Raw genomic sequence first — 27,173 nt, forward strand, 5'->3', positions numbered from 1 at the left:
CATCCCGGTAGGCTTTTTCTCATCATTATTATTGTCGCCTCAGACAAAAAAAACTTCGTTTCTTGGGATGTTTTGGAGCTTCTGCATGATAACAGTAATCGCACATAGACGTTTGGCTCGACTAACGTCTGGAACGACTGGGAAAAGGACGTATGCCGTAAAGCAGTCTGCACGTTTGTAGTTTTTTTTTTTGTGTGGGTGGCAGAGTTCACACAATCCACCTCAAAGTTGTTTAGTGCTAGTAAAAATTATACAGACCCCCTCAGGCCATGACAAAGGTTTCATTAATCTAGCTGTAAGTCAATGTTTCATCAGACAATTTACTATATCAGATAACTGATTTATATCATCCAAAGAGACTACATTGTCATTAAATGCAACACTTTATTTTACATTTTTTTTAGTGTGTGCTAGGTAGGGGTTTAACGGAGTAGTTGACACATCAGCTTTGCCCCTCTGCAACAAGGTTATTATAGTTTTGGAAATTTCATTATAGTTAGTTTTTATTTGGTTTTGAGTTATAAATTTTGTTAGTTTTAATTCGTTTTCTGGGCAGCTATGTTAGTTTTTATTAGTTTTAGTTATTTCAAAAATGCTTAGTTTTAGTTTAGTTTTAGTATTAGTTTTCGTTTAGAAAAAAGTGTATTACTTGTGCGCAATATTTAAAAAACACAATTTCTGAGGGGGCTAAAGCACCGCCTAGTCCCAGTGTAGCACTGTCCCTGGATCATTAGACTCTTGAGGAGGCCAGTCTGACTTATACTTTTCAAAGAATAACGTATTACAATTTTATAAAAAGTAATCCTCAAATTTTACTTCATAAAATACTGTTTAGAAAACACGTTGTTAGGTCGACTTTCACTGCTTGACAGGACGACTTTGCCTGCAGCAATATGGCGACAGCTCAGACGTATCGAAGCAGTGGTACTTGCTTCCTCAGGTGTGTTTGTTGCAGTTGCCGCTATGTGCCGCCGTTGTAGCGGGGTGTGTCGCTCAAGAAGAAGAAGAAGAAGAGGTTTGTTCAGTTCAACGGTGGGGCACCTCATAAAAAAAAACAAAAAACGAAGTTGTTCCCACTTCCCAGGAAAAAAAAGGATCAGCAGTGTCTATGTCGGACCAGCCGATAAAGACGCTTCCCCGCTAGTCTATTTTGTAACTTACGATGAGTCAGTATTAGTGGGAGGACAAGACAAAAAGTCCCCCAACGCTGTGGCAAAGTTGTCCGAGTCAGAGAAGGAAATCAAGTGAAGGCTGGCATTTTTTTTTTTTTTAAAGCTAGCCGTCGCCCCGCTACTATTCTTTCATTTCGCTTCTGTTTTTGGACTAAATAAGACATTCTCGTGGAATAATAAATGTCATTGTGAGTCTACGGGAGCTAAGTATCAGAACAAGGTAAGTTTTATTAGTAATACATTATTTTTACACACTTTCTTCACCTTTCAAAGTTCGTCTTGCCATTGTTCGACGACAAAAGATGGAATGTGTGCCTTCGGGCGACTAATTCAGGCTGTGGATGAACATGTGACAGAAAATATACTTTTATAACCTTACGGATCCCTTTTTTTAAAGTGAAAAATGTTGTGTTGGTTTAATCTGGTCCTCGAAAGAATGTGAGTACATTTGAATAGAAAGTAGGCCACTGTGCAGAGCAAACACCTCTTATTTGTTCACCGAGTAAATTGCTAACAGATTTGCTACCTCTTATTCTTCACTCACTTGCTTGTTTAAAAGTCATTTCATTCTAATTGGCTCTCTCTATTACATTTTTCGTTTTTTTAATACCGTTGTATATTTGCACGTGGTTTATGGGAATCTTCCATTAAAGTGTGTGTAAAATGCACATGTATACCAGTGTTTCCCATACCATGTTAATACTTGGGTGGGCCATCCAAATAAACTGGCGGCCACCCAAGATGTTTTCAAGAAAATTTATAAAAAAATGCATTAAAAAAATAAATATAACGGGTCGCAACCAGATATACTGCATGTAATGTTAGTTCGCCGTCACTTTGTGGATCGTGAGGCTAGAGGAGACGTGGTAACAGGACTAAGACCACTGTATTCCTATATGTCACAACAGTAACCGGAAACAGCGTAGGTGTATGACTTACGGAAGTCCATGGTATCTACCCCTTTAGAGCCGTTCGAGGCAAAATATCGCTAGCAGGACTGGAGAGTTGTCGGCCACGGCAAAATATCCACTGCCGTAAAAAAAAAAAAAATGTTAATGCTTTGATGCTAGCTGATATGAGCGTGGTGCTTGTAAAAAAATAAATAAAAATAATTCAAGAAGAAAAAGTGAAGAACTACACAAAAAGTATAGTTTTTTGTATTATTAAAAAAGTATTTAATAAGTTCTTATTCGTATTAAGTTCTTTCTAAAAAGTGCCTACTTTACCAGATTAAAATTGTATATATTTTTATTTAAAGCTACTGAACGTAGAATATTCCATTTTGAATCGCTACTGCCAAAAATGAAACGGCACATACCGTTCTTCACGTGCACACCACGCACATTACGTCACATCCGCAGACGGGGCGCGGGAAATTCTAACCCGAATCCAGTCTGAAAACTATTGGCCAAAGGCTTGCAAGAGTACCCATTGTGAACAGCTAAGGTGTTAATCTACTTATTAGAAGGCATTTCGCTCATAAATGGTCAAATAAAAATAAAAAGCTTATTGTTAAGTTAATTTGGGGGGGAAAGTTCCATATTGCAACTTTAAAATATGTCTTGAAGAAATAGTCTTTTCTGGAGGAAGATGTTTATTTTACACGGGAAATATTTATATTTTGTTAAGTTTTTGTGATTAAAAAAAGTAGTAGTTTTACTTTTTTTAGTGTAGGTAGATGTGCTTTTTTTAAAAGAAGAAACCACATTTTTCTTATAACTTTTTTTTTAACTGAATCATGTTTTTATTGTTTGTTGTAGCATAAGCATTCACATTCAGAGCTCTTGTACAAAGCCTGAAATGATCTTTGCTTTGTTTGCCAGTTACAGTGTGAACACCTGAAGTGTTAGTTTTCACTTTACTTTGTAGCTTAACTGTATCATAATTTTTAGCATTAGCATTGTGATTCTACAAATGTATGAAACACTAAGATTAGTCATATTTTGGTCGGACACTGATTTCTACGACTCCTGTTTTGCTGCAAATGCGTGCCATTCTGAAAAAAAACGAGAAACCTACACATGAAATAAAAATCTTTAGTTTTGACTCTCTGATTTATGCGTTATTTTTCATATTAGCATTCCAAGTCCACACTAATGTCGTGTTTATTTGTGTTATTTCTCAGGATTTTGAATAATTACGGTTCTATTTGTGATCAGTTTGAATACAGATTTGAAGATTAAGTCGTCCGAAGAAGAAACTAAGAAAAGATGCAATGACACAGGCTGCCTCCATTTAGTCTGGCCAGCCTGTAGTTTGTCAATACACTTTTACGCATGTCTTTTTAACTTCCTTTTGTTCACAATGCATGCGACAAAGCATGCTTTCAACGTCTCCCGGGAGACCGCAGTGCGGTTCTGTTTTATTGTGTGTATCAAGCCGAGTGGTCCACATGGAGGTCTTGGCTCGCTTTCTGCTGGTTAACCAAAATCTTCTGGCCAGACGGGACTGCAGACATCGTGGTCTTCCCTGACAAGTCGGGACTCGTCGGGCCTGTTTTTTTCCATGTTGTATTGTTCATGTTGTCTAGCAACAAATAGAAAATAACATATTTAAAAGTTAAGGTTGCAGAAAATGTGAAGGATTTGTCCTGTTGAGTGGAGACATGAGGGGATAGTGAGTCACTTCCTGAGCTACGCCTTAAACACTTTTTAGGCGGCGTATAAAGAGTCCATGGGGGTCATTCTGTGTTACACAATCCAAGACCACTTCATGCTCCGTCTTCCTCCTCCTCCCCCTCCCCCCACCCCTCACCTAGTTGTCATCTTTGAGTCATGGATGACGACTTGTTCTTGAGAAGTCATAAAAGTTAAACAACAAAGGGGGGAATCTCTAAAGGGGAGCGCCAGTTTGGTATTCATTTCAAGTAATAGTATTTGTCGCTGTGATTAACCTTTTTAATCCTATCACCATAGCAGTTTTTATGGGTTTTTTTTCTCTCTCTGTCTCAACGCAAAGCTCCGCTCCTCCGCTTTCAGAATTTGTTGCAAGCGCAAATGGTTCCAGAGTTACGGAGATTTGGAAAAACATGCGCCATCTCCTGTCTCCTGCGTCACTCTCCTCTATGACACACTGCTTTCCCCTCCTCCACACATGAAAATCTGTCGCAGGGCTGGGCAATAAATCGAATTAATTTCGATACATCGGCATTTAAAAAATCAAAATCGTTGAAAATTTGCTAAATCGTGAAATCGTATTTTGGCTTTTGGATTATTAAAAGCTGTAGTTCTTATGTTGTGTTACATTACAAATGTTTTTGTAAGTTTTATTTTTGCACAAGTGGCAGAATGCTGGATGGGTGGTTTACAAGACATGTTTACAAAAGCTACTAGGGGTGTGTCAAAAAACAGATTCTCATAAAAATCGCCATTCTCATCTAGTACAATTCAGAATCGATTTTATTGTCCCCAAATAAATTTTATTTAAATTATTTTATATTGTTTTGCCTTTTTCTTTGTGTGCCTTTTATTGGGAGCGCTGTTCATGTTATACCTGATTTGGCCACTTAGGGGCAGTGTGGTTCCATGCGGTCTAATACACTGTTAAGTTGTAGCCACATTAGAGAGTAGAAGGAAAAAGTCACGATCAAGTTATTCCAATAAAAAAAACAATTCCAGCGTCGAGTCATTCTTTTGAGTGATAAAAGTGTAATTAGCATTAGCGAGTCAGACTGGAGTAGATCGATAGATTGAAGCAAAAATCATTGTCAATCAAATCATTTTGAATCGAAAATCGATTCTGAATCGCAGACCCCAAAATCGGAATCGAATCGTGAGACATTCAAAGATTCCCACCCCTAATAGCTACCAACTACTTCATTGTGGCATTTAAGGAAAAAAAACTATGAAAGTTAAGTTTATGTTCAAACTAATTTAAAATCAGTATACATTTGTACAGTGTACATTTTGCACAGGAATTATTTTTAAATAAATGAAACCTTTAAATCAACGTTTGTTGGCTTTATTAGATTAAAATCGTAATCGTCCTGAATGTCTGCAAAAATCGAGATTTTATTTTTGGGCCATATCGCCCAGCCCTAATCTGTTGTATCATATAGAAATGGCTACTGTAACGTATGTGGTATTGATGCAAAACTCCGCTCTCAGAATCCGTTGGAATTACGTTGCTAGCACAAACGGTTCCGGAGTTACAGTGATATGAAGTCACTCTATGATACACGACTTCCTCGTCCTCCACACGTGACATTCTGCCAACTGACGTAATGTATGTGCCACGTGGTATCGACGTAAATCTCCGCTTCTCTGCTTTCATGGGCTCGACACGCGGGAGGAGACAAGCGACTCGGGCTGGGTATCGATTCAGATTTCCAAAATCGATTTGATTCAGAAGGGCCCGATTCGATTCGCGATTCACATTGATTTTCAATTCAGTTAAGGATTTCATGCAGGACTAATTTTACTTTTATTTGGAAGACTTGGAAATGCACCTGCCAACCGCGATAAGAAAGAAGAAGAAGAAGTCATGCATTACCGCCAGTGGCCTTCTTCATAGCCATAGCTATCTATGCTAAAGAAGGGGGCGCTAATGAACCAAAAGTATTTGACAACCATCAAATGGTAGTAGAAGAAGTATTCCGAAGTCTTGTGTAAGTTATAGTGTAGTATGACTTCTTTACTATTTAGAGCAGCAAAATGCACAGTAAACGATCAGGATTCTACTTTTGGCTCCAATGTGACGCAGAATTTCAGTTAAGGTAAGCCATTTAAAACTACTGCGAAAAAGAAAAGCGTTTGCATAGTGCATCTGTCTAAAGAGTGTGTGTTTGCATGTGTGTATTTTTCTAGTATTGCGTCGCGGGCCTACGAGCGCAAATTTTCACAAGCACAAATGTCGCGTTTCGCCGAGGGAGAGGGGGGGAGGCCATTTTCGCCTTGTCGCCCTGCTTCCATAGGAAATGAATTGAGAGCAAGCAACGTCGTTACGTCGCCTCCCGTGTGCAAAACCATTCAGAAGCTGTTGGAATTACGCTGAAAAGGAAATGTTTAATTTAGGGGGGGAAACATGGAAGTTTTAATTCTTATTTGAAGCTTTAGTTTGTACTTAATGAATTATTCCATAAATTAAATTACATAGGCCTATATGTAAAATATCCTCACTGTTGAGCAGACCTAATTTACCCAATGTTATTTTTTTTTTTTTGGACAAATTCATACTGTTAGTCAGTCCCCAAGTCCCATGTGGTTCTCTTACTTTTACACTATTTACCATTCTTTAGTGTTTAAAGTAGCTCGCTCTCTTTGACAAACCGAAAAGACACTTAACAAATGTGCGGTAGTTTTTGTTTTCCTGAAAAGTTATGTTTTTGGAGATGGTGAGGATTCTGCAGATGCCAGCGATATGATATTATAACACAATTCATTCTCATTTAAAAATTATTTTTAACCAGTTGTTCAAAATAGATACACAATTTTTTAAATGTGTTTGTCGTTATGTCCAGTCAATTACTTTTTTTCGATACTAATAGAAATTATTTGTTAGCATTATTAACCAACTTAAAGTGTTGAAAATAGGTTAAGAACAAATATATTAATACTTAACGTGTCTAAGAGCTGTGTGACATTATGCAGCCTTAAGACAGAAAATTGTGATGTTTATTTTCACCAAATGAGTAAAAAAAACAAAACTACTTGGCACATTATTATGAGCTTTTTTTCCCCCCAGTTGTGTTGAACAGATTCATTTTGGCCGATCACACTGCTTAGTCAGCTCACAGTTTTATTTATTGCATCACTCATGGCTGTAAGACGTAAGAAAAGAGTTTGGGATGATGTAACCACATTCATTTGTTTCTGTAACGTATTTAAGGCTTTTTGTCTGGCTTGGTTGGCGCAAGCACAGACTTGATGTGGAGTACATTATTTATGGTTTAAATGAATAATATAGGCAATTGAAAACATATTTCGTATGTATGCATTTTATGGGAATTTTGGCTTTTTGCATTGAGGTTTGGTCCTTAAACCGCTCCAATAGTGACGTCTCACTCATATTGCACTTAACTTTCTTCATCTGGTAGTTGAAAGTGATGTAATCACTGGAAAATAATCAAACGTATGTGCTATTTGTCCATGCTGAGCATCATGGAACTTGGCGTAAACGTCCGCGTGACGTGACACTGCTAGCGCCACAGAAGGCAAACCCAAGTTCATTATTCCAGTACAGCATCTGTAATATGGAGGTGGTTAGGTTGGAATGTATGAGCTCATCCCTGAGAGGGGGTCTGGATCTGGAGGTTTGGGATCTCCTCCATGTGACCCACTAACCCTTAGCGCTTGGCGCCTTGTTTGGTTACAAAATGGCCGCACGGCCTAGGTAGATGAGCCATTGGAATGTTGCTTTTCACTGTTTGTTTCCTAATGAAAACTTTAAAAGACAGACCGTAAGTTGTTTTTTTGTGAAAATGTTGACATGCAAGATGCAGCTGTTATAAAAAATAAAAAACAACCTGGGGACACGTTAGGCCTTCTTCTTTGTGCATCATGTTACAAACACACGCAGGCAAAAACAAATTGGCTGTTTGTTTTTATTTCTCATTAATTAGCCATCGTGGAAAACTTCCATCTAATTTGGTCTCAATTCTTATTTACATAATAGCTCAACTGTGTTTACATGTGTCCTAAAGAAAATCATATAAATGTTCTGATAGTCATGAGTTGACTGCAACCTGTCCTGACACAACTAAGATGCTCCTGCTTGTAGTCTGGAATGAGGAATTGCAGCTGGTCCGGGGTGTGGTTTTGATGTGGGGAATAATTGTGTAGTCAGGCTAGGAGTGTTTGTTTGGTGTTAGGGGGGGGGGGGGCATCTTACCAGAAAAGAAGGCGGGACCCTAATGGACTGAAAGTGGACTAGCTGAGCAGCTGGTGGTGCGCTGTCCGTTTGACCGGCTGGCAAAGCGAGACGGGGGATGGGTGGCAAATTGTTTGTGGAGACCACCACCACATGACCCCCTACTAACACCCCTTTAACAGCCATCAAAATGCTGAGGAGGAAGCTGTACAATCAGCAAAGCATAACAGGATGTAGGGTGCGAAAATAGTCACATTTGTCGTAGTAGTTTGTTGTTGCATGTTTAAAAAAAACAGTGTTACCAGGTTGTGTATCTGAACTTGGTCTAAATTTTAGCAGGTGTGCTTTGAAGCATAACAGAAAACACACACTCACCTATTAAACATAATGGCCACCACCTTTCTCTTGTTAATTTATCAGTTTGTAATAAAAAAGTGAGATACAAGTACAAATGTGAGTCATGTAGGTGAGTGTTCTTCCTCAGACATTCTCAAAAAGGAGCTAGTTAATTAACAATCCAAAGAGGAAGGGCCTAACAAAGACAAGGTAGTGTAAAAACATCTAGGCTTAATGATTCTCTTACACATCTGCTACATGCTGCCAGTGCTTACTGCTTACATTGTCCTCACAAGATACTGTGCCATTTTATTAATATTATTATTATTATTATTATTACAGTTACAGTATATATATATTTTTAGCTTGACGATCTGTTTGACACGAGAGTAGAAATGACCCAGACTGAATTCTTCCACTTAGTGGAAACACAGTTTAAGATAAGATAACCTTTGTTAGTCCCACAATGGGGACATTTGCATTGTTTCAACAAAAATAACGGATGCAGGAAATTAAAAAAATAGCATGCAAGAGAAGACATTTGTACAAGATGTTTTGAGTCAAGTTGTTGTGAAAAACTTTCACTCCTGTTTGAATGCTTGTGTTTGTTTCTCCGCTGTACGGGCTGTCCAAATTTTGTAATTATTTGTTTGACTCAAATTGTCAGATAACAATAATAATAATAATAATATTAAAAATGTTGGTTGGCTCCATTAATAGAAAACCTAATTGATGTGCTATCACTAGGAATTCACGATAATATCGATGGCCAATAATTATCGGTAATTATCAACCAATTTGACGTCATACAGATAAACCAGATGATAATAATAATAGACTTGTCGCATTGGTCCATCTGTTGTGGTTGTGGCTCAAGTTGTGCCCAACTCCTCAACTCCTCCCCTCTCCTATGGCAGTGTCGCATATTAGTGATGTCATAATGTGCGCGACGTCGTAAAACATGACTGTTTTATTTGTGGCAAACTCAAAATGAGTAACTTGTCTTTAAAGCAGAGATATCATTAAAATTCAGCTTCATGGCGCTTTACACAATGTTTCGATGTATTTGTACATGTTAGACTTATATTAGAACTCGAAAGTGTATTTGTATTCAAGTTAATTTTGCAAACAGTTATCGGCTTACTTATCGGTTATCAACATTGGCACTTTCTAAATGATTGCTTTATTGGTATCGGTTGAAAATAGCATTATCGTGCATCCCTAGTTATCACACAGCGCTTGTTTTTATTGCTTGATGCTCTGTTTCATTTTAAATGCTTTATTTACATTCTTCCAACAAATAAAAAAATGTACATGTGCCTTGAGTTACAAGTTGTATTTGTTTCCTAACTGTGTCGTAACTTAAAACACTCGTATTTAAAATCATCCCCATATCAATAGGGAAATAATAATAAATAATACAAATAATTGGTAATGGAAATGTCATTAATTAACCCCCTCCCCACTCTATAATAGTTTGCTTTATAAAATCCTAATTATTTAGTTTTTAACATAACAAAATGGAATATAAAGAAATAAACAGGTTGTGGATTATGATTAATTAATTATGAATCCTTCTGGTGTGTGCAACATGGCCATTGGGGGGCAGTATAATACAGCCCCGCAGTGCAGACACAAAGAAGAGTTTCACAACTACTGCAACTAGGTGAACTGCAGAGGATTACGATTAAATGCCTGTGACCATTGTTGTATTGTCTGTTTACATGTGCAGCTGCACTGTTTGTGTTCAGATATCAGTTACTTAAAGTGTCAGATCAATTAGATCTAGTGTGTGACATCACCACCACGGAGGTGCCTGGACATGGTTGTTAGTAGAGGAATGTCCTGATCACATGGTGTGTTGTGCTGGTGCTCCCAGAATTGTGGTTTCACGCTGCAGATTGAAGCCAGATACGTGGGACACTGCACTTGGTGGACTTTCAATCAGTCTTGAGCAAAAATATCCTGTAACCCTTATAAATGCTTAAGCCCACTACTACGTTTAATGTACATGTTGCTAACACGGCCTTTTATGAAAACATGATACATACATGTTGAAGAATTATGATATGATGACATTGTGTGGGGACTCCGCCTCCTCCAGTTTGACTGTCAAAGTCTTGTTTACATCAAGCTAAATATTAGCTTGTAGTCTAAGTCAAATAATTTTTGCGTTTTATCATTATTTATTAGGGATGGGCAAGTACCGATGCCAGCCTTATTTTAAGGTATCTGTACTCATAACGGTGGCCATTTTACAATCAGGTACGAAAAATTAGAGGAATAGAAAATTGCCTTTAATTTCATACAATTTTAAGGAAAAATACTATATTGGAAGTTTTTCTTTAAAAGTATCTCATTTTTGGATGGGAATTATATGTACTAGTGGTATCTGTATCTAGTATTGGTGACTACTCGAGTAACAAGTTGAGTAACAATATCGGTCTGAAAGAAAGCGGTATCGATCATCCCCATTATTTATCAAACCAAATTCAGCAATTTCGCTAGTATTGGATGTTTCCTAAAAAAAATAACAAAGTTGTATACTGTTCACTCATTTACATTATGATGGGAATGCTATTATATGCTGCGATGTCTTTGCCAGTTTGTTACTAGTTATGTTACTATTATGCAAATAAGGAAGTAGCATCTAATTTTTGTCAATGTTGTGGTCATGCTGTCAGTGAGAATGTTGTTTGATGGCAATCTGGTCACATGACCGGGTGTCACAGGATGTATATGGTTAGAGGCATCTTAGCAAGTGTGCAACCAGTTTTCTTATTTGTGTCTGTACATATGAGGTGTGAATTTAACATTGAGGATGATTTTAAACAACATACAGCCTTTTGTTTCCTGTTTTAGCTCACAGCTGTTAGCCTAGTGCTCCACGGGGAAGGCCATTTTGCTAGTGTGTGTCACTGGGATGGCTGGGATTCAGCCTGACCAAATATGGGCATTGTACACACTGTCTTTAGTTTTTCCTGTGGTCATTGTTTCCCTGAATTTTGTGTTGACTAATGCCAGGATAAAAGTACAAATGATCATTTGAGTCTGAACACAAACGTATATTTTACTAGTTTTATTATGGCTCATCATCATCATGGTGGTTCTGATGAGCTGGTAGATGATGCCAACAAACTTCAGGCTGGTGGTGCTTCGTCCTTATTTGGTCATGTTCTTCCTCCATAGCTAATGGAGGACAATGAGGCATGATGAGCCTTTATATACTGAATCGGATACTTTTTAAAACACTTTTACATATGGTCACAGTAAATGTGATGCAAAAGGTGTTGTCCCTATTCATATGTTCTTCACTGTCCCAAAACTTTTTCACTTCCTGTAAGTGTTTGAACACCAAGTCAAAATTCCACTGCTCCACTTAATGTATGTGCCACAATACGTTTTGTTCATATATGTGAATTTAACCAAATGTTTTATTTATTTTTATCCTGTTGTCCCCAGATGGATCCACGGCTAATTGTGCTAGCGTTGACGTTAGCACTTCTGACCTTTATCCGAGCGCAACAAGGTAAGACTCAGTAAAAGAAGTGTACTTCAGGAACAATAGGTGGCAGTATAACGCCTCACCTTAACAATATAATATACAATACTAGTATTTGGCCAAACGGCATCGAAATAGTCTTGTTTTTTAAAGTCTTTCTGCTGTTCTTGGAGCATGTTGTAAAGTTTGACTTGACAGTGGAGTATTTATGAGCGCAAATGGTTCGCCCATACTTACTTGCAGCTGCTTTTTACATTAATGTTTTTTTCTTCTTCTTTCAGAGGGAAGCGTGTGCATCAAGGCCAACGCTCAGTCGTGCGGTCAGTGCATCCAAGTGGCCGAGTCATGCGGATGGTGCACGGATGAGGTCAGTTGCTTGACTGAAAGAATTGGGTCAGCACACTACTATGTCATCATCTCCACTAGAAACTGCTCGGGTCCTAAAACATTTCAATTTTGTGTCGTTGTCAAGTTTGTGTCATATTCCCCTGTCGACATGAATGGAAATTACATTAATCCGTTCCAGCTTCCTAAAAAAAAACACTTAATGAGGGAAATAGCACTACATGGTATTGTAGTAAAAAAATTGCCCCCGCCCCCGCCCCCCACATGCACACACACACACACACACTTTTTGCCTCAATGGATTTTGTGCTGCTCCTTATGGTGACCACCTGGGGGCAGTCTAATATAGATATTGTTCATGAAGCCAGTCACAGCTCCTCAGTAATCTGGAGTTACATTAGTTTTTCTTTGCAGAGGATAAAGCCTATATGCGTGAGAGTAGTGTGTCGACATGTTGCCTCACCACTTGTGTTCCAATATTCATTGCTTAAAGTTTTACATCATCACATAAAATGTACTTGTTGGACGTCTATGACAGGGGTGTGCAAACTCGGTCCTCGAGGGCCGGAGTCCTGCAGGTTTTGGAGGTTTCCCTCTTCCAACACAAACTGATTACAATCAATTATCAGGCTTATGCAGAGCTTGCTGATGAGCTGACTATATATCAGCTGTGTTGGAGAAGGGAAACATCCAAAACCTGCAGGACTCGGGCCCTTGAGGACCGGGTGTGCCCACCCCAGGTCCATGATGTTTCAATCAAGCTGTTAGACCCAAGCGTGCAGAGGCTCCGTGGTTATTGTTTTATGCACATGGTGTAGTTCTCTTTGCATTATGTTGAGTTCTCACCTCCTAGTGGTAGAGTGTCCGCCCTGAGACTGGGAGGTTATGGGTTCAATCCCCGGTCGGGTCATATCGAAGAGTATAAAAATGGGACCCATTGCTGCCATGCTTGACACTCAGCATTAAGGGTTGGAATTGGGGGGTTAGATCACCAAATGATTCCCGAGCGCGGCCCCTGCTGCTGCTCACCGCTCTCTTAGGGGATGGGTCAAATGCGGAGAACGAATTTCGCCCCACTTAGGTGGGTGTGACAATCAGTGGTACTTTAACTGTGCACATCTGGCAAACTATTGCTTGTTATGCTTTAAGATAAGCAGTTCGGAAGATGGATGGATGGATTGATGATTTCGATTTTTACTTTTAGAAAATTCTATTTGAGAAAAAGCAAATGCCAATGACATATATTCAAAATACATTTTAGATTTTATTTTTGCTTCACAACCAAATATTATAATGTGTCTAATCTGCAACATCAGTGGGTTCTATCAGTTGTTTTTGTTATAACATGCTAGTTAGTGTGCGCTATGTCCTTGTACAAGTTCCATCTTGCCACTCTGCACAAGACAAATTCCAGCACCTTGACACTTCCACGTCAGCCATGTATGATGGGGAGAACGTAGACCTCTGCCAAGGCTCAACAATCTTGCTTTGGATTGGCACCAAATTGTTTGCTTCTTTGATTCTCAACTCTTGTATGTGCCTGAATTTTGTCATTAATCCTTTATAAGACATTATTCATCATCATGGACTATCATTCACAGATTGGCTTGCAGAGATCACATGATTCTACTTCCTTATATGACACAACAACACTATTTTGACTCAAGTTGTGTTTTTGGTGAAACCAACTCATGTACTACTGCTAGTTATTAAAGAATGGAAAAAGGTGACCAAAAAAAGTATTCTGAAAGAAGAGTCTACTGTCTTTATGTTGGGTCTGTGTGAGTAGTGTATTGCAAATGTGCGGGAACTTTATTATAGCCTACTGTTCTTCTGATTGACTGGCAGAGCTGAACTGGTTTTACTGCCTTATAAAGGAAGTAGTCCATATTGGCTAGTTTAAGTGACCAAATGAGGTTTCGTGTCCCTTTTTAAACAATCAAAACAATCTGAATTAAAACTGGATGTCCAAGTTTTATTCCGATCCTCATCAGACAAATGTTTACGATGATGTTGTTTTCTGTGGGCCGGTCAGGACTTCCTCTCGGTGGGCGAGTCCAAGTCTGCTCGCTGTGACGACCTGGAGTCTCTGAAGACCAGGAAGTGCAACGTGGCCAAAATCGAGAACCCTCGTGGCAGCATCGTGATCAATAAGAACAAACCAGTCACCAACCGCAAGAAGGACGAGACTGACAAGCCCAAACCTGAGCAGATCACGCAGATCCAGCCACAGAAGCTCACCCTTACCCTCAGATCAGGTATGTCTGTTTTCGGAATAGTATTTTGAAAAGGCATTTCCTGTGTGCTGATTTTGTGATGATTCACGCCGCAGGCGAGCCACAGACTTTTGATCTGAAGTTTAAGCGAGCTGAGGACTATCCCATAGACCTGTACTACTTGATGGACCTGTCCTTCTCCATGAAAGACGATCTGGACAACGTCAAGAACCTGGGCACAGACCTCATGAGGGAAATGCAGACCATCACATCAGACTTCAGGATTGGTGAGGAAAATGTCTTTCCTCGTGGCACGTTTTCACGGAACTAGGACCTTTTGGAAGACCACTGTGTGTTTGGACCACAGGAATTATTGTCTACATTTAGTTCTGGGGTTATTTATCCATGAACTTTTGTGTAGTGGTCTAGAGCACCAAACCTTTGAGTACCAGAAACTACAGGTATCAGCAACTGAAAGTCCCTAGACCTTTAGGTGGAAATTGTGACTTTTCTTCTGTGTGCTGCGGCTACCAAGAAGAAATAATTCTCAGTAGAAGTTCAGCATTATTTTCAGGACCTATAGATACCAAGTAAAATTTCCTGCGATTACAGGTGGGAAATGTGGTGTTAGTCCCTAGAACTTTGACTTGCACCTTCTGCTTTAGTTCCAGAAGTTACAAGTAACATGACGTTTCTTTAGGCGGGAAGAGATCTTATTTCCAGGAACCACAAATGTTACCAACTAAAAGGTCCTGGAACTTTAAGTGTGAAATGCAGTTTTAGTTCCTGGAATTTTAGGTGCGAAATGCACCTTTGGTTCCAGAACTACAGGAATTAAAAGTTCCTGGTATTTTATGTGGAAAATGTACTTCAGTTCCAGGGAATATCAGAACTTAAAGTACCTAGTATTTTAGGTGGAAACGTATTATTAGTTCTAGGAAGTGCAAGTTCCTGAAATCTGATTTGGCTTTATAGTAGCTCTAGTAGTACCAAAAACAAAAATTTCCAGAAATGTAAAGCAAAAATAATGAACCTTTACAGTAGTTTCAGTACCAACAACTAGAATTTCTTCAAATTATGGTGAAAATGCTACTTTAGTTTGAGGAACTAAACGTACCAAGAGTTGAAAGTTTTTGACAGGCAGAAATACACTACTCACAAAAAATTTGGGATATTTGGCTTTTAGGTGAAATGTATGGAAAATGTAAAAAGTTGCCGCTACAGTGATATCATATCATGAAAGTAGGACATTTAAGTAGAAGGATGCACTGGGGATTTCATCATCTCAAATAATTCATTGAAACAAAAGTAAAAAAAAAAAAAAAGTCTCAATAACTCGTTATGTGCCCTTGAGCATCAATTACAGCTTGACGACAACATCTCATGCTGTTCACAAGTCGACTCATTGTCTGCTGAGACATGGCATCCCACTCTTCTTGAAGGGCAGCCCTCAGGTCATTGAGGTTCTGGGGTGCAGAGTTTCCAGCCTCTACACGTCAACTCTGCTAATCATAAAGGTTTTCAATAGGATTCAGGTCTGGAGAAAGAGAAACGTTTAACAGTTGGACATGTGCGTTCAAAAGCTTAGAGAAGGTCACCTATAAAGGTTTGAATGCATTTTAGGCTCGTCCTGAAATTTCACTTGAAAACTAAATATCCCTAACTTTTTGTGAGTAGTGTATGTGCTTTTACAGTTGTTCCTGTACCAACAACTAAAACTTGGTGGAATTTTAGCTGAAAATTGTTCTATAGTTCCTGACACGACCTGAAGAAAAATGTTAGTAAATTTAGGTGGAAGTTGAGCTTCAGTTCCAGTGTAGCCATAAGTACCATGACTTAAAATGGTGTCTCCTCCGGCAGGGTTCGGCTCATTCGTCGAGAAGACGGTGATGCCATACATCAGCACCACTCCGGCGCGCTACAAGAACCCATGCACGGGCAATCAGAACTGCACCAGCCCCTTCAGCTACAAGAACGTCCTGAAGCTGACCAACAAGGGCGACCAGTTCAACCAGCTGGTCAGCCAGCAGCAGATCTCAGGAAACCTGGACTCTCCCGAGGGAGGCTTTGACGCCATCATGCAAGTGGCCGTGTGCGAGGAGCAGATCGGCTGGAGGAACGTCACTCGCCTCCTCGTCTTCTCCACGGATGCTGGATTCCATTTTGCCGGGGATGGAAAACTGGGCGGTATCGTGCTCCCCAATGATGGGAAATGTCACCTGGAGAACAACATGTACACCATGAGTCACTACTATGTAAGACATCACTTACTTGTTCTTACAGGAGCCTATTTTTTACAATACAGCTAGGCTGCAACCGATGTTTGAATAGCCTGGGTAATTTGATTACAAAAAAGGTCTAAGAAAAATATCTACCAAAACTGGAGGAATTTTTATTTTTTACCACAACAGCATCGCCAAGACAAAAGGTAATGAATCAATAGTTAATTGCTAATATTGCTCATTTAAATATGGCCGGCCATCACTGGTTTGAATGTAACTTAACACACCTGCAAGTGGTCAAGGATAGAAACAGCCGCCGATGCACCTTGCTGACACCCATGTCATTCAGCAGTCACAGATACTACAGTAGAATGTTTGGATGGCAAACCCGAAGAGGATGAAAATAATACCTGCACCTCACATGTACACGTTATTGTTTTAATAATGGAAAATTATTACATGCGATTGGATAATTAATAGAATAGAATACTACTCTAAACATATTCAATAGCTGCAGTCATGAACAAAACTGATTATGATAAAAAGAGGGGAGCCACATAAACCAAGAAGTTTTGATGCAGATCCCAAACATTACTGGAACTTTTGAGAAATGGGGCTCTGGGTAGAGTCTAGAGATGACAAATATCAACAGCTAAGTGTTCCTGCAACCATTGGTGGGAAATTTGGGCTTAGCTTCAATAATTACATGTACCATGAACTAAAAAGTTGAAAATTATTGTGCCTTTTCCACCAATTGCTTTCTTCAAACCAGGTTGAAATATCCTTAATATTACACTACATGTAATTAATCGGACTGACACCTTTGGTTTGTTACACTTTTTGTTTTTCCTCTCCGAGTAGGGGAGTATATATATATACATTAGGGGTGTGAATTGCCTAGTACCTGGCGATTCAATTCGTATCACGATTCATAGGTCACAATTCGATTCGATAACGATTAATCCCGATATGAATCTATAAATCATTGCAAATTTATTTTTTTTACTCAAATTTAGAAAATACTAATCAGTAAATTTGTACATGTACACTGTAAGATTTTTATGAAAATGTATTCATTTATCTGAAAATCCAGGTTTATAACTGAGCCACTGGATTTACCAAACAGGTTGCAGTCTGTTTCATGGCTGAACAGCACTGAAATAAAATATTAAGGCTTAATGTTTCATTAATATAACATTCTTCCATGCTTAATGTGTAAATCCTAACCCTAAGTAAGACGTTTTGTTTAATATTCCCACAAAAAAAATTGATGTTTAAAAATCGATTTGGCCGCATATCGAATCGATTCGAGAATTGCGCGCTGTAATATCGCGATATATTGCCGAATCGATTTTTTTTAACACCCCTAATATACATACATGAGGACTTAGCCTGCCCCGCCCATACAATTAAAACATTTTTTTGTTCCTGTCAGGACTACCCCTCCATCGCCCATTTAGTGCAGAAACTGAGTGACCACAACATCCAGACCATCTTTGCAGTCACTGAAGAATTCCAACCTGTTTACAAGGTATCATCTAACAACAACATATATTTGTTTGTAACCTTTAGTCACCCAGTCTTCTTTGTTGACAGGAGCTGAAAAATCTGATTCCCAAATCGGCCGTGGGCACGCTGTCGTCCAACTCCAGCAACGTCATCAAACTCATCATCGACGCCTACAATGTGAGCACACAAATTGAGTTTACATCTACAGCAATGATCCTGTTCTGTTTTTGAATTATTTATTACCTTTGCGCAGTCTTTGTCATCTGAAGTCATTCTGGAAAACGGCAGGCTTCCAGAAGGAGTCTCCATCACCTACAAGTCCATCTGTAAGAATGGCGTGGAAGGGACTGGTGAGAACGGCCGGAAGTGCTCCAACATCTCCATTGGCGATGAGGTTCGTAGGAAATAAAAACATCCACTTTTTTATTAGTACGGCAATTTCCACAGTTCTACCTCTTTTTCATTCAAACCGTTCCAATATATCGTCACCCTCCTAAAATAACTGCCTGTTTAATTTTTTATAAAACACGAGAAACAGAACCAAATATTGATTATATTATACAGTATTAATATCTAAATCAGGTGTCATTGATAGCCCTTTCAAGTAATCAATAATACACATTTAAAAAGAAATATGGATAAACAGGTGAAAAGGTATGTTTTATGTATGTTGGGACGAGTTGAGGAAACCATCTTCTTCTCGAGGTGCAACCAGGAAGTAAACAGGTCATGTGATAATTGATTCGAAACACATGCGAATGCATACATTCCATACAAACAATGATACTGAAAATATTTTGAAAGATTACCCAGTAACATTTTTAGAGAATTATTCTTGTCCATCTCAAATGTGACTGGCGGGTTGAAACTGGGTAATAATTTAATTTCAGGGGTAGAATTGAGTGATTTGTTTAACGAAAGATGCAGAAGATTTGAGCAGTTAGCCAGCATCCTGAGGAGATGTTTAAGGTAGTATATATGTATTTGTCAAAATATGACAGATCATAATTCTAAGAGGGTCACAATGCTCTCAAAATGCAGGACATTTGGGATTACTGTCCACATTCCAGAAATTATCAATTTTCCCAGAATTCCACATTTTCTACAGTTGCCGTAATTCCCCAGCATTTCAGGTCAGCCTTGGCCCTTGAATATTGATACATGATTTCTCCACAAATTGTATTCTCTTGTAATTGTTCTGTCATATAAACATTTTTACTTGTCTCTTTTTTTTCATATGTGTGCCCCTATGTAAAGAGTTGCTGGGGATTAGAAAATCTGTTAATGCTATTACTGTGTGTGTGGACCGTGTGTGATGTTGTCTTTGTGTTCTTCAGGTGATGTTCAAGATCTCCATCGAGTCTGAAAAGTGCCCATCACACGGCAAGCCGGAGAGCATCAAGATCAAACCGTTGGGCTTCACCGAGGAGGTGGAGGTGGTCCTCAACTTCATCTGCGAGTGTCAGTGCTCGGCCCAGGGAGAGCCCAACAGCAACAAGTGCGACGAAGGCCATGGCACCTTCGAGTGTGGCGCCTGCAAGTAAGTGGCGATGTGTTTGTGGCATTTAAGACAAACATTTTTTATGTGAATTCGGGCTTGGGCTAGGTGATTACATTGAACTCCTGTTTTGTGTTCTACAGAGCCCGTTAGGGGACATAACGAAAATAATTAAGATTGCAATATAACGTAATCATTTGCGATATAAGGCAAAAACTATTGCGTTTTACGGCAATGACCTTTTTGGAAAAAATACATTTGCGAGAGAAAGAGAGATCCACTACGGGGTTATTAGCAACAGGCTTGGCTATCATCAACACCACGATTGCTTTGTTAATTCAGTTTTAGTGAAAATAATAATAATGATAATAATAAAATAAATATAATTATGTATTGCACAATAATGCAATGTTATTTCAATATAACTTAATAGTTTTGTCACAAATGAATATACATCATACTTAAGTGTTTAAAAAGACAAACTCTTTTTAATAATTCAATTCAAAATGTATTGTTACATATAGAAGTTAAACTGAACAATTATACTGTATTTAAAAAATGTACTGTACTTAAGGTTAAAAAAAGTACTACATAGCGTGTTTGATTGTTTTGCATATTTTAAATGTGGTAAATATAATTTAATTCATTGCTTCTTTGGCTTACCACTAGAGGGAGCGAGCGAATGGTACTTGTACCACTCTTAAAACCACTGCTTTGAGAGCCCATACAAAAAACTTTTATTCCTCCCATATGCTTTCAACACATTTAAACTCAAAAATATGTTTTAAAGTATTCCTTAAGGCCTGTCTCTCTCTCTCTCTCTCTTTCTCTCACACACACTCACTGTCAAAAATTGTATCACATCAGAAGGAAACGAAGACTCTCTCGCTCACTGTTCTCCAAAGAGGCGAAGCGTACCTGATTCAAGCTGTTTGTCACGCCCAGTTGATATTTACTCTAAAAGTGACACATAAAATAAAAGATAATAAAGTTTGTACAACCAACACCAAAGTGCTTAACCAAGCAAAATATAATTCCATCTAATGAAAGTCTGCTAGCTTAAGGCTAACATATAATGCAAAACGCCATAGACCGGCTAACAGAAAATAGCACAGATATTACGATAATTATTCACCTGCAGACAACTTTACTAGCACACATGGAGCAGGAACATAAATGAATGGAGCATATAGCAATACTGATAAGCTTTCTCAATTCAAAATATGCAATTTGACGAGAATACCAGTGTAATATTCAGGTAATTTTGTTTCGTCAGATGCAACGACGGTCGCATCGGACGTCTGTGCGAGTGCAGCACGGACGAGGTTCGGACGGAGGATCTGGATGCTAATTGCCGCAAGGACAACGGCACGGACATCTGCAGCAACAACGGTGACTGCGTGTGCGGAACCTGCGAGTGCAAGAAGAGAGACAACCCAACTGAAATCTACAGTGGAAAGTACTGCGAGTGTGACAACTTCAACTGCGACCGCTCCAACAACAAGCTCTGCGGAGGTAGGCATGAGTAGCTTCCATTTCTTCAAGTCGCGGAATCAAACTGTGGTTTTAAAAAAGTTTTTTTTTTTATTGAGGTTTAGAAGTCTTTTATTTATCTATTTATTTATGTATGTATTTATTTTAATAATTTTTATTTTATTTTAAAGTCTTTATTACTAAGATTAGTTTTTTCTTTAACACACTTGTAATTAGAGGTACTGCACATAAATTTGTGCTGAATGGTTGTATACGTTTGTGTGTGTGTTTGTTGTCAGGCCACGGTCGTTGCGAGTGTCGCGTGTGCAAGTGCGACGACAACTACACGGGCAGTGCATGCGACTGCTCCCTGGACACGTCCACCTGCCTGGCCAAGAACGGACAGATCTGCAATGGCCGCGGAACCTGCGAGTGCGGCGTCTGCAAATGCACCAACCCCAAGTTCCAGGGACCCACCTGTGAGATCTGCCCCACCTGCCCCGGGGTCTGCGCTGAGCACAAGTCAGTACAAAATACAAACCAAAGCAGCGTTAACATTTTAGTTAATATCGGGAGATTGGGGGGAGGGGGTTGACTGGGGAAATGACTCACTATTTTAATGAGGGGGGAAAAAAATCCTTAATTTCAACATATCTTTTGTCTTTTTGAATTGCAGCTATATTCTTGAAATCTTAAAAAAAATAAAATTGGGGGGTAGTTTATTGGGGAGTTTATTATTGCAGCATTTTTTTTGCATTGTGAATCAAGTGCCATAAAATTATGACTTTTTGTAATTAAAAAAAAAATCTGATATGATGTTCTAAAAAATTTGTTAATGACTTCAGTCTCGTAAAATTAACACTTTTTTGGGAAAAATTTCAGCTTTATTATAATTTTTTTATTTCAACAGTCCAGATCATGTATTTAAATGAGAATTAGTTCTCAAACATTTTACCTTTTTAAATAAAGGTTAAATAAATAAATAAGTTTAAACTTTAGTTTAATACGTTTTACTTGTACTGTAAAAGGCAGAATTACTTTTATAAAAATGTAAAATAATCTTTTGTAAATCTACTAAATCCAAATGTTGGGACTTTGGTCTCCAAAAAAGTAAATTTTATTATTTTATTTTTTTTACAATGTTTTTTTTTCTGTAAATATGCTAAATTATTGATTTTATTTTAGGACTCAAGGGCTGCAAATACAATTATATTTCTGTGAAATTGTGACTTGTGATTATTTTTTGTAGAACTTCAGCTTTATTTTTTACTAAACTTGCATTTTTTTCTCCTAATATTCTGATGTTCTTGTTAGGGAGTGTGTGCAATGCCGAGCGTTCCAAGCAGGCGAGAAGAAGGACACGTGCGAGCGCGACTGCAGCGACTTTGTGCTGATCAAAGTGAAGGACCGCGAGAAGCTTCCGCAGCCCACCGACCAGAGCTTCCCACTCACGCACTGCAAGGAGAGAGACGCCAACGATTGCTGGTTCTACTACACCTTCGCCATCAGGAACGACACCAAGGAGGTCTACGTCGTGGAGATCCTGGGTACTAAAGATGGCGTGCTAAACCTGTACATTGTGCTGTGTCATCAGAATTCGGACCCTAGTTGACATGCTTTTCCAAGTAACACAAACTGTGTGGACGGAATATAAATTGCAGTAGTAGTTGTTTAATTAAGAAGTTCTGTCATCTAATCTTGTTCTTGAAAAATTACATATTAGTCTTTTAAGTGGTATTTGTCTCTCTTCAGATTATTATTATTATTTATTTTTTTATGTATTACCATTTTAAAAACATATAACGTATTTCCTTGCATTCCAATTTTATTCTTGTAAAAATATAGATCCCCTTTTTTATTATGTCATTCAAAACTGACAAAAATCACCATCACTGGTGTCTCTCTGTGGTGACATCACAAAAGGAATAACCAAAAAGGCCCTTGTTGACTTATCCTTTGGAAGCAGAGCTCTTTTTATTCTATTGGACACGTCTTTTTTTTTTCTTTTTTTTTTTTTAAACAGAATGCCCAGCGGGTCCTGATATCATCCCGATCGTAGCCGGAGTCGTCGCCGGCATCGTGTTGATCGGATTGGCTCTGCTGCTCATCCTCAAGCTGCTCATGATCATCCACGACCGCCGAGAGTTCGCCAAGTTTGAAAAGGAGAAGATGAACGCCAAGTGGGACACGGTCAGTCACATGCCTTCCTTACAAACCGAACAATGCAACCATTATTCTTAGAATATACATTAAAAAATAATAATATGATAGCTTCATGACTTTTGGTCATATTTCCGCTTAATTTTCATGCAAATGGATGAATGGATTTCCACTATTTTATAAAATTAATAAAAAAATAACGTTTGTTATAATGTTGTGAAATTTTGGGTTGTTCCATGCCAAATCAACCCCCCCAAAAAAATATTTTTAACCAATTAGATTTAAATTTTAACTAAACTTGTTGATATTGTTCATCATGATTGGCACAACATTACATCTTAAATTGTAGGTAAATCAAAGCAGGGGTTTGGGAGGTGCGGCCCGCCGAATTTGAATAGTTTTCAGGAAAATGGGGCATGTTCGCTTTCCCTTGAACCCTCATATCCCTGGAACTGCTGGGTCAATATTTACAAAATAAGTATTGTTGAAAAGGGAAACAAGGATTCCAAATTTGTAATCGTTAAGAGGATTGGTGCATATTTCAGTAACTTTTTGACCTTTTGTTTTAATTGACCTTGTAAATCACGTGACTTCAACTAAATTTTCATGAAATGTAATCTCTCACAATCTCTAAAATATATAAAAGTTTGAGCGGTATTGGTTTGTTTAGCAGCAATAAGGACTTAAAATAACCATACCCTGAAATTATTGAATATTTGTTGAGTAGTAATTGAGTATTCAATTATCAACAGACAGCTATAACTTGGGGGATTATTTTTCCCCTATGCCGGTTAAAAATTTATGGGAAAGAGACTCCCACTCTCCTTATACTGAACAGACTCCATACTAATTCTATCTTTTTGGAGGAATAGTTTTGTGGGGGGGGGGGGTGTTGTCTCTTATAATTATTGCATTATTTTTGTGAAAATTACTTTTTTCTCAAGTTAAATTTTGGAAATAAGATTGATTGAATTTTTTTTCACTCGTTTTTACTTTTTTTAAATGTTGACAAATTTATTAGCGTTGTGAAATAATTAGCAAAAAAAATGTTTTTCTTTCTAATATTTCTGCTTTAATTTTGTAAAATTGTCAGGTTGTGATTTTATGCTGTTTTCATAAAATGGAAAAATTTTGCCACATGAAAGGGAATTATTTTCTTATTTAAAGGTCGAGTCTGATGTATTACTGTTGCAGTTTGTAAACACAACATTCTAAACTGATGTTCCTCCAATTGATCTCAACGGTTCACGCCCCCAGCCTCTGACAGCAACTCAGCCCAGCACTGGTAGCTTGCTGTCGTATTTTGCCAAATTAGCAGCCTAGCATTCTGTGTTTGTCTCTTAATTCTGCGTCACTCTTCAGCCCCGAGCCTGTTCTTCAGTTAAAACCCATATGAATAGGAATAAAGGACTTCTGTTCATTTCCATCATTTAGTATGCCTCGATGGCGTCGACAGACTGGCACTGAGCGCATGCGCAATAATACGTTCAGCTCGCCTCGGCAAATCAGCGCCCTTCAGCTGTACACCAGCCCACAGTGACACGCCCTCCGCTCTGTGATTGGCTGGAGGGAAACTATTGAGTCTGCACCCAGAAGCGTCCCGGTCAGGTCAAAACAAAAACAAAAGCCAAAAACAGGCAGGGAGAGGGGAGATTGAGGATGAAATAACCAGCACACATTAACAGAAGCTCAGAGGTGTTGATTGAGATGGATTTAATTTGTATTCATCCAGCGTTCATTTTTTAGAGAAATGCTTCGGACCCTACCTTTAAACATTATTCTTGAAGAAAAAAAAAGATGGAAAAAATGTTGTTCGCTTGCATTATTGTGAAAATGGGTGCACCCTAGAGCTCTGTTAAAACACGTTTGTTTGTTTCCCCCCTATAGGGTGAGAATCCCATCTACAAGAGTGCTGTTACCACGGTGGTCAATCCAAAATACGAAGGTAAATAATGGAGCAAGCGGCTTGGTCTCCAAGGAAACACTGTATGGAAAAGAAAATTGGGGATCCTTAGGGGGGGGTTATTGTGTTGTCACGCTTTTATTTTGCGCCACTATTGCTCTCATTTTACTATGCATCAGTGTGTACAGTTTTGTTTGTTAAGAAAAAAAAAAGGACTTTCATTTTATTATTTTCATGAAAATGTGTGGTACTGATACTGACCCATAAAAAATTGTTTTGGTACCTGATAAGCCTAACTGTGCCTCTTTTTAAGTCAAGCCATCAGTGTTTTTCTGGCATGTTGATCAAGAAAAGGTGTGCAACGTGGCATGTAGTGCGTATAGTATGTAATCCCTTGTGGAAGTTGAGAATTCTATGGAAGTGTATTGCTGCCACACCAAAAAAAAAGTCACTCCACTATTACATTTTAACGCGACAAATTTCACGTTGCAACGCGACAAGTTTTTCGTTAACATAAGTTTGACTTGCACATTTGGCAAAACAAAATGAAGCAATATCTTCCGGCAGAGCCCAATGTGTGTCTTTTTAAATCTTTTGAAACACTTGGCCTTATTTTTTTTCAGTATTATACAAGAGCAGCATAATTATAAAGATAGTAACTTGACTTTATAAGATGGAAAAATAGGACTCTGCTAATTACCTGAACCGGAAGAAATTGCTCTGTTTTGTTTTGCTGAATGCAGAAGTCGAACATGCCATGTTGTGATGTGAAACTTATCACATTTTAACATGAAATTTATCACATAAAAATGTGGAATTTATTACATTAGAACGTGATACTGAACGTTTGTGTAGCAGTAATATGCTTCTGTAGTCTAGTGTTTGGATTTTGTGTAAAAAGCCATATTCATAGAACATGCAGGGTGCTTGACTCGGTTGGATTTGATTGATCGATGGAAACAATCAGTTTGAACGTGAAAAACATTAGTCGGTGTACAGAACTTCTTAGGACTTGTTTTATTATTTCTAAAGCTAACTCAGGTGTGTAACTTCTTCACAGCATTGCCAAATTTATAGAAAAACACGCCATGTCTGTATTTGCTTTGTTTTTTTACTCATTGACTTCATTTGATCAAAGAAAGGACAGCAGAAAGTGTATTGTGAAAATCAGGGCTAAGGTAATGTTTGTTTTTAAACATGTGTGCGGAGATAGAAAGGTTTCACTTGATTACATCTGTTGTTTTAAGTGCCTTTTCGAAATAAGTTATCCACAATTGCATTTGTGTATTTCAAAAATTATTTATTGAATTAAAAAACAACAACTCAAATTCAGTCTTTATATTTTGTTGCATTGTGCTTCATTTATATCTGGGACTATCATAATTGTGTGAGTGTGCGCGTGTGCGCGTGTGCGTGTTTGCGCTTGCTATACAGTTAACGTAAAGCAAAAATGATCAACATAAAGAAACAAATATTAGTCCAACTAAAACTGATTTGAGTTAACATAATTGTTCTCCTGTTTTTGCTATGTGTAATAAAATATTGTTTCGTGATTTTTATAATAAAATACGCTGTGTCATTGTGTCATTTAATGTTGTGATGTTGGATTAATTTAGTAAAATGATTGAAAAAGACCAACAAAATTTTTGAACAAAATTTTGGCAAGTTAGTTGGGTTCAAACCATCATGACTCTGTAGTTGTCCTAGTTATCGCAGCATACACAGTTTGGTCACATGACATTCGCAAAGCAACAAGAGTATTGTGACGTTAATATTTGTCAACAGCATAGGGCGATATTGCCCAACAACCTGGTATGAAAACTGATGAATTTTCAATTCCTACGTAAAATTTCAAATATAAATAAAGAGGGGTTTACTACCATGAGTTAGGCCAAAAATATTTTAGGGAAATTTTATATATTTTTTTCTCGTTATCCTACAATTTAATCTCAATAAATGTGCATTTATAATAAAATGAGGGCTTAATTTTGTGACTACAGCTTGGTATAATTTCAATATATAATTTTTGT

The 27,173-nt window shown here is 38.2% G+C and overlaps 1 protein-coding gene across 1 annotated transcript; it reads left to right on the forward strand.

Moving 5' to 3' along the window:
- The first annotated feature begins 999 nt into the window (after nucleotides 1-999).
- Nucleotides 1,000-26,482, forward strand: LOC147181008 (integrin beta-1-like). The gene is made up of 15 exons (XM_086076628.1): nucleotides 1,000-1,392; nucleotides 11,778-11,844; nucleotides 12,099-12,184; nucleotides 14,198-14,420; nucleotides 14,495-14,665; nucleotides 16,239-16,633; nucleotides 18,036-18,131; nucleotides 18,197-18,286; nucleotides 18,363-18,503; nucleotides 19,447-19,649; nucleotides 20,884-21,122; nucleotides 21,380-21,602; nucleotides 22,395-22,627; nucleotides 23,104-23,270; nucleotides 25,128-26,482. The coding sequence occupies exons 2-15, from the start codon at nucleotides 11,778-11,780 to the stop codon at nucleotides 25,191-25,193; spliced, it is 2,400 nt and encodes a 799-aa protein (XP_085932754.1). The 5' UTR covers nucleotides 1,000-1,392; the 3' UTR covers nucleotides 25,194-26,482.
- Nucleotides 26,483-27,173: the final 691 nt, after the last annotated feature.

This window comes from Leptonotus elevatus, chromosome 1 (assembly GCF_054856555.1).
Source record: "Leptonotus elevatus isolate MCC_2025b chromosome 1, RoL_Lele_1.0, whole genome shotgun sequence".
Taxonomy (NCBI): domain Eukaryota; kingdom Metazoa; phylum Chordata; class Actinopteri; order Syngnathiformes; family Syngnathidae; genus Leptonotus; species Leptonotus elevatus.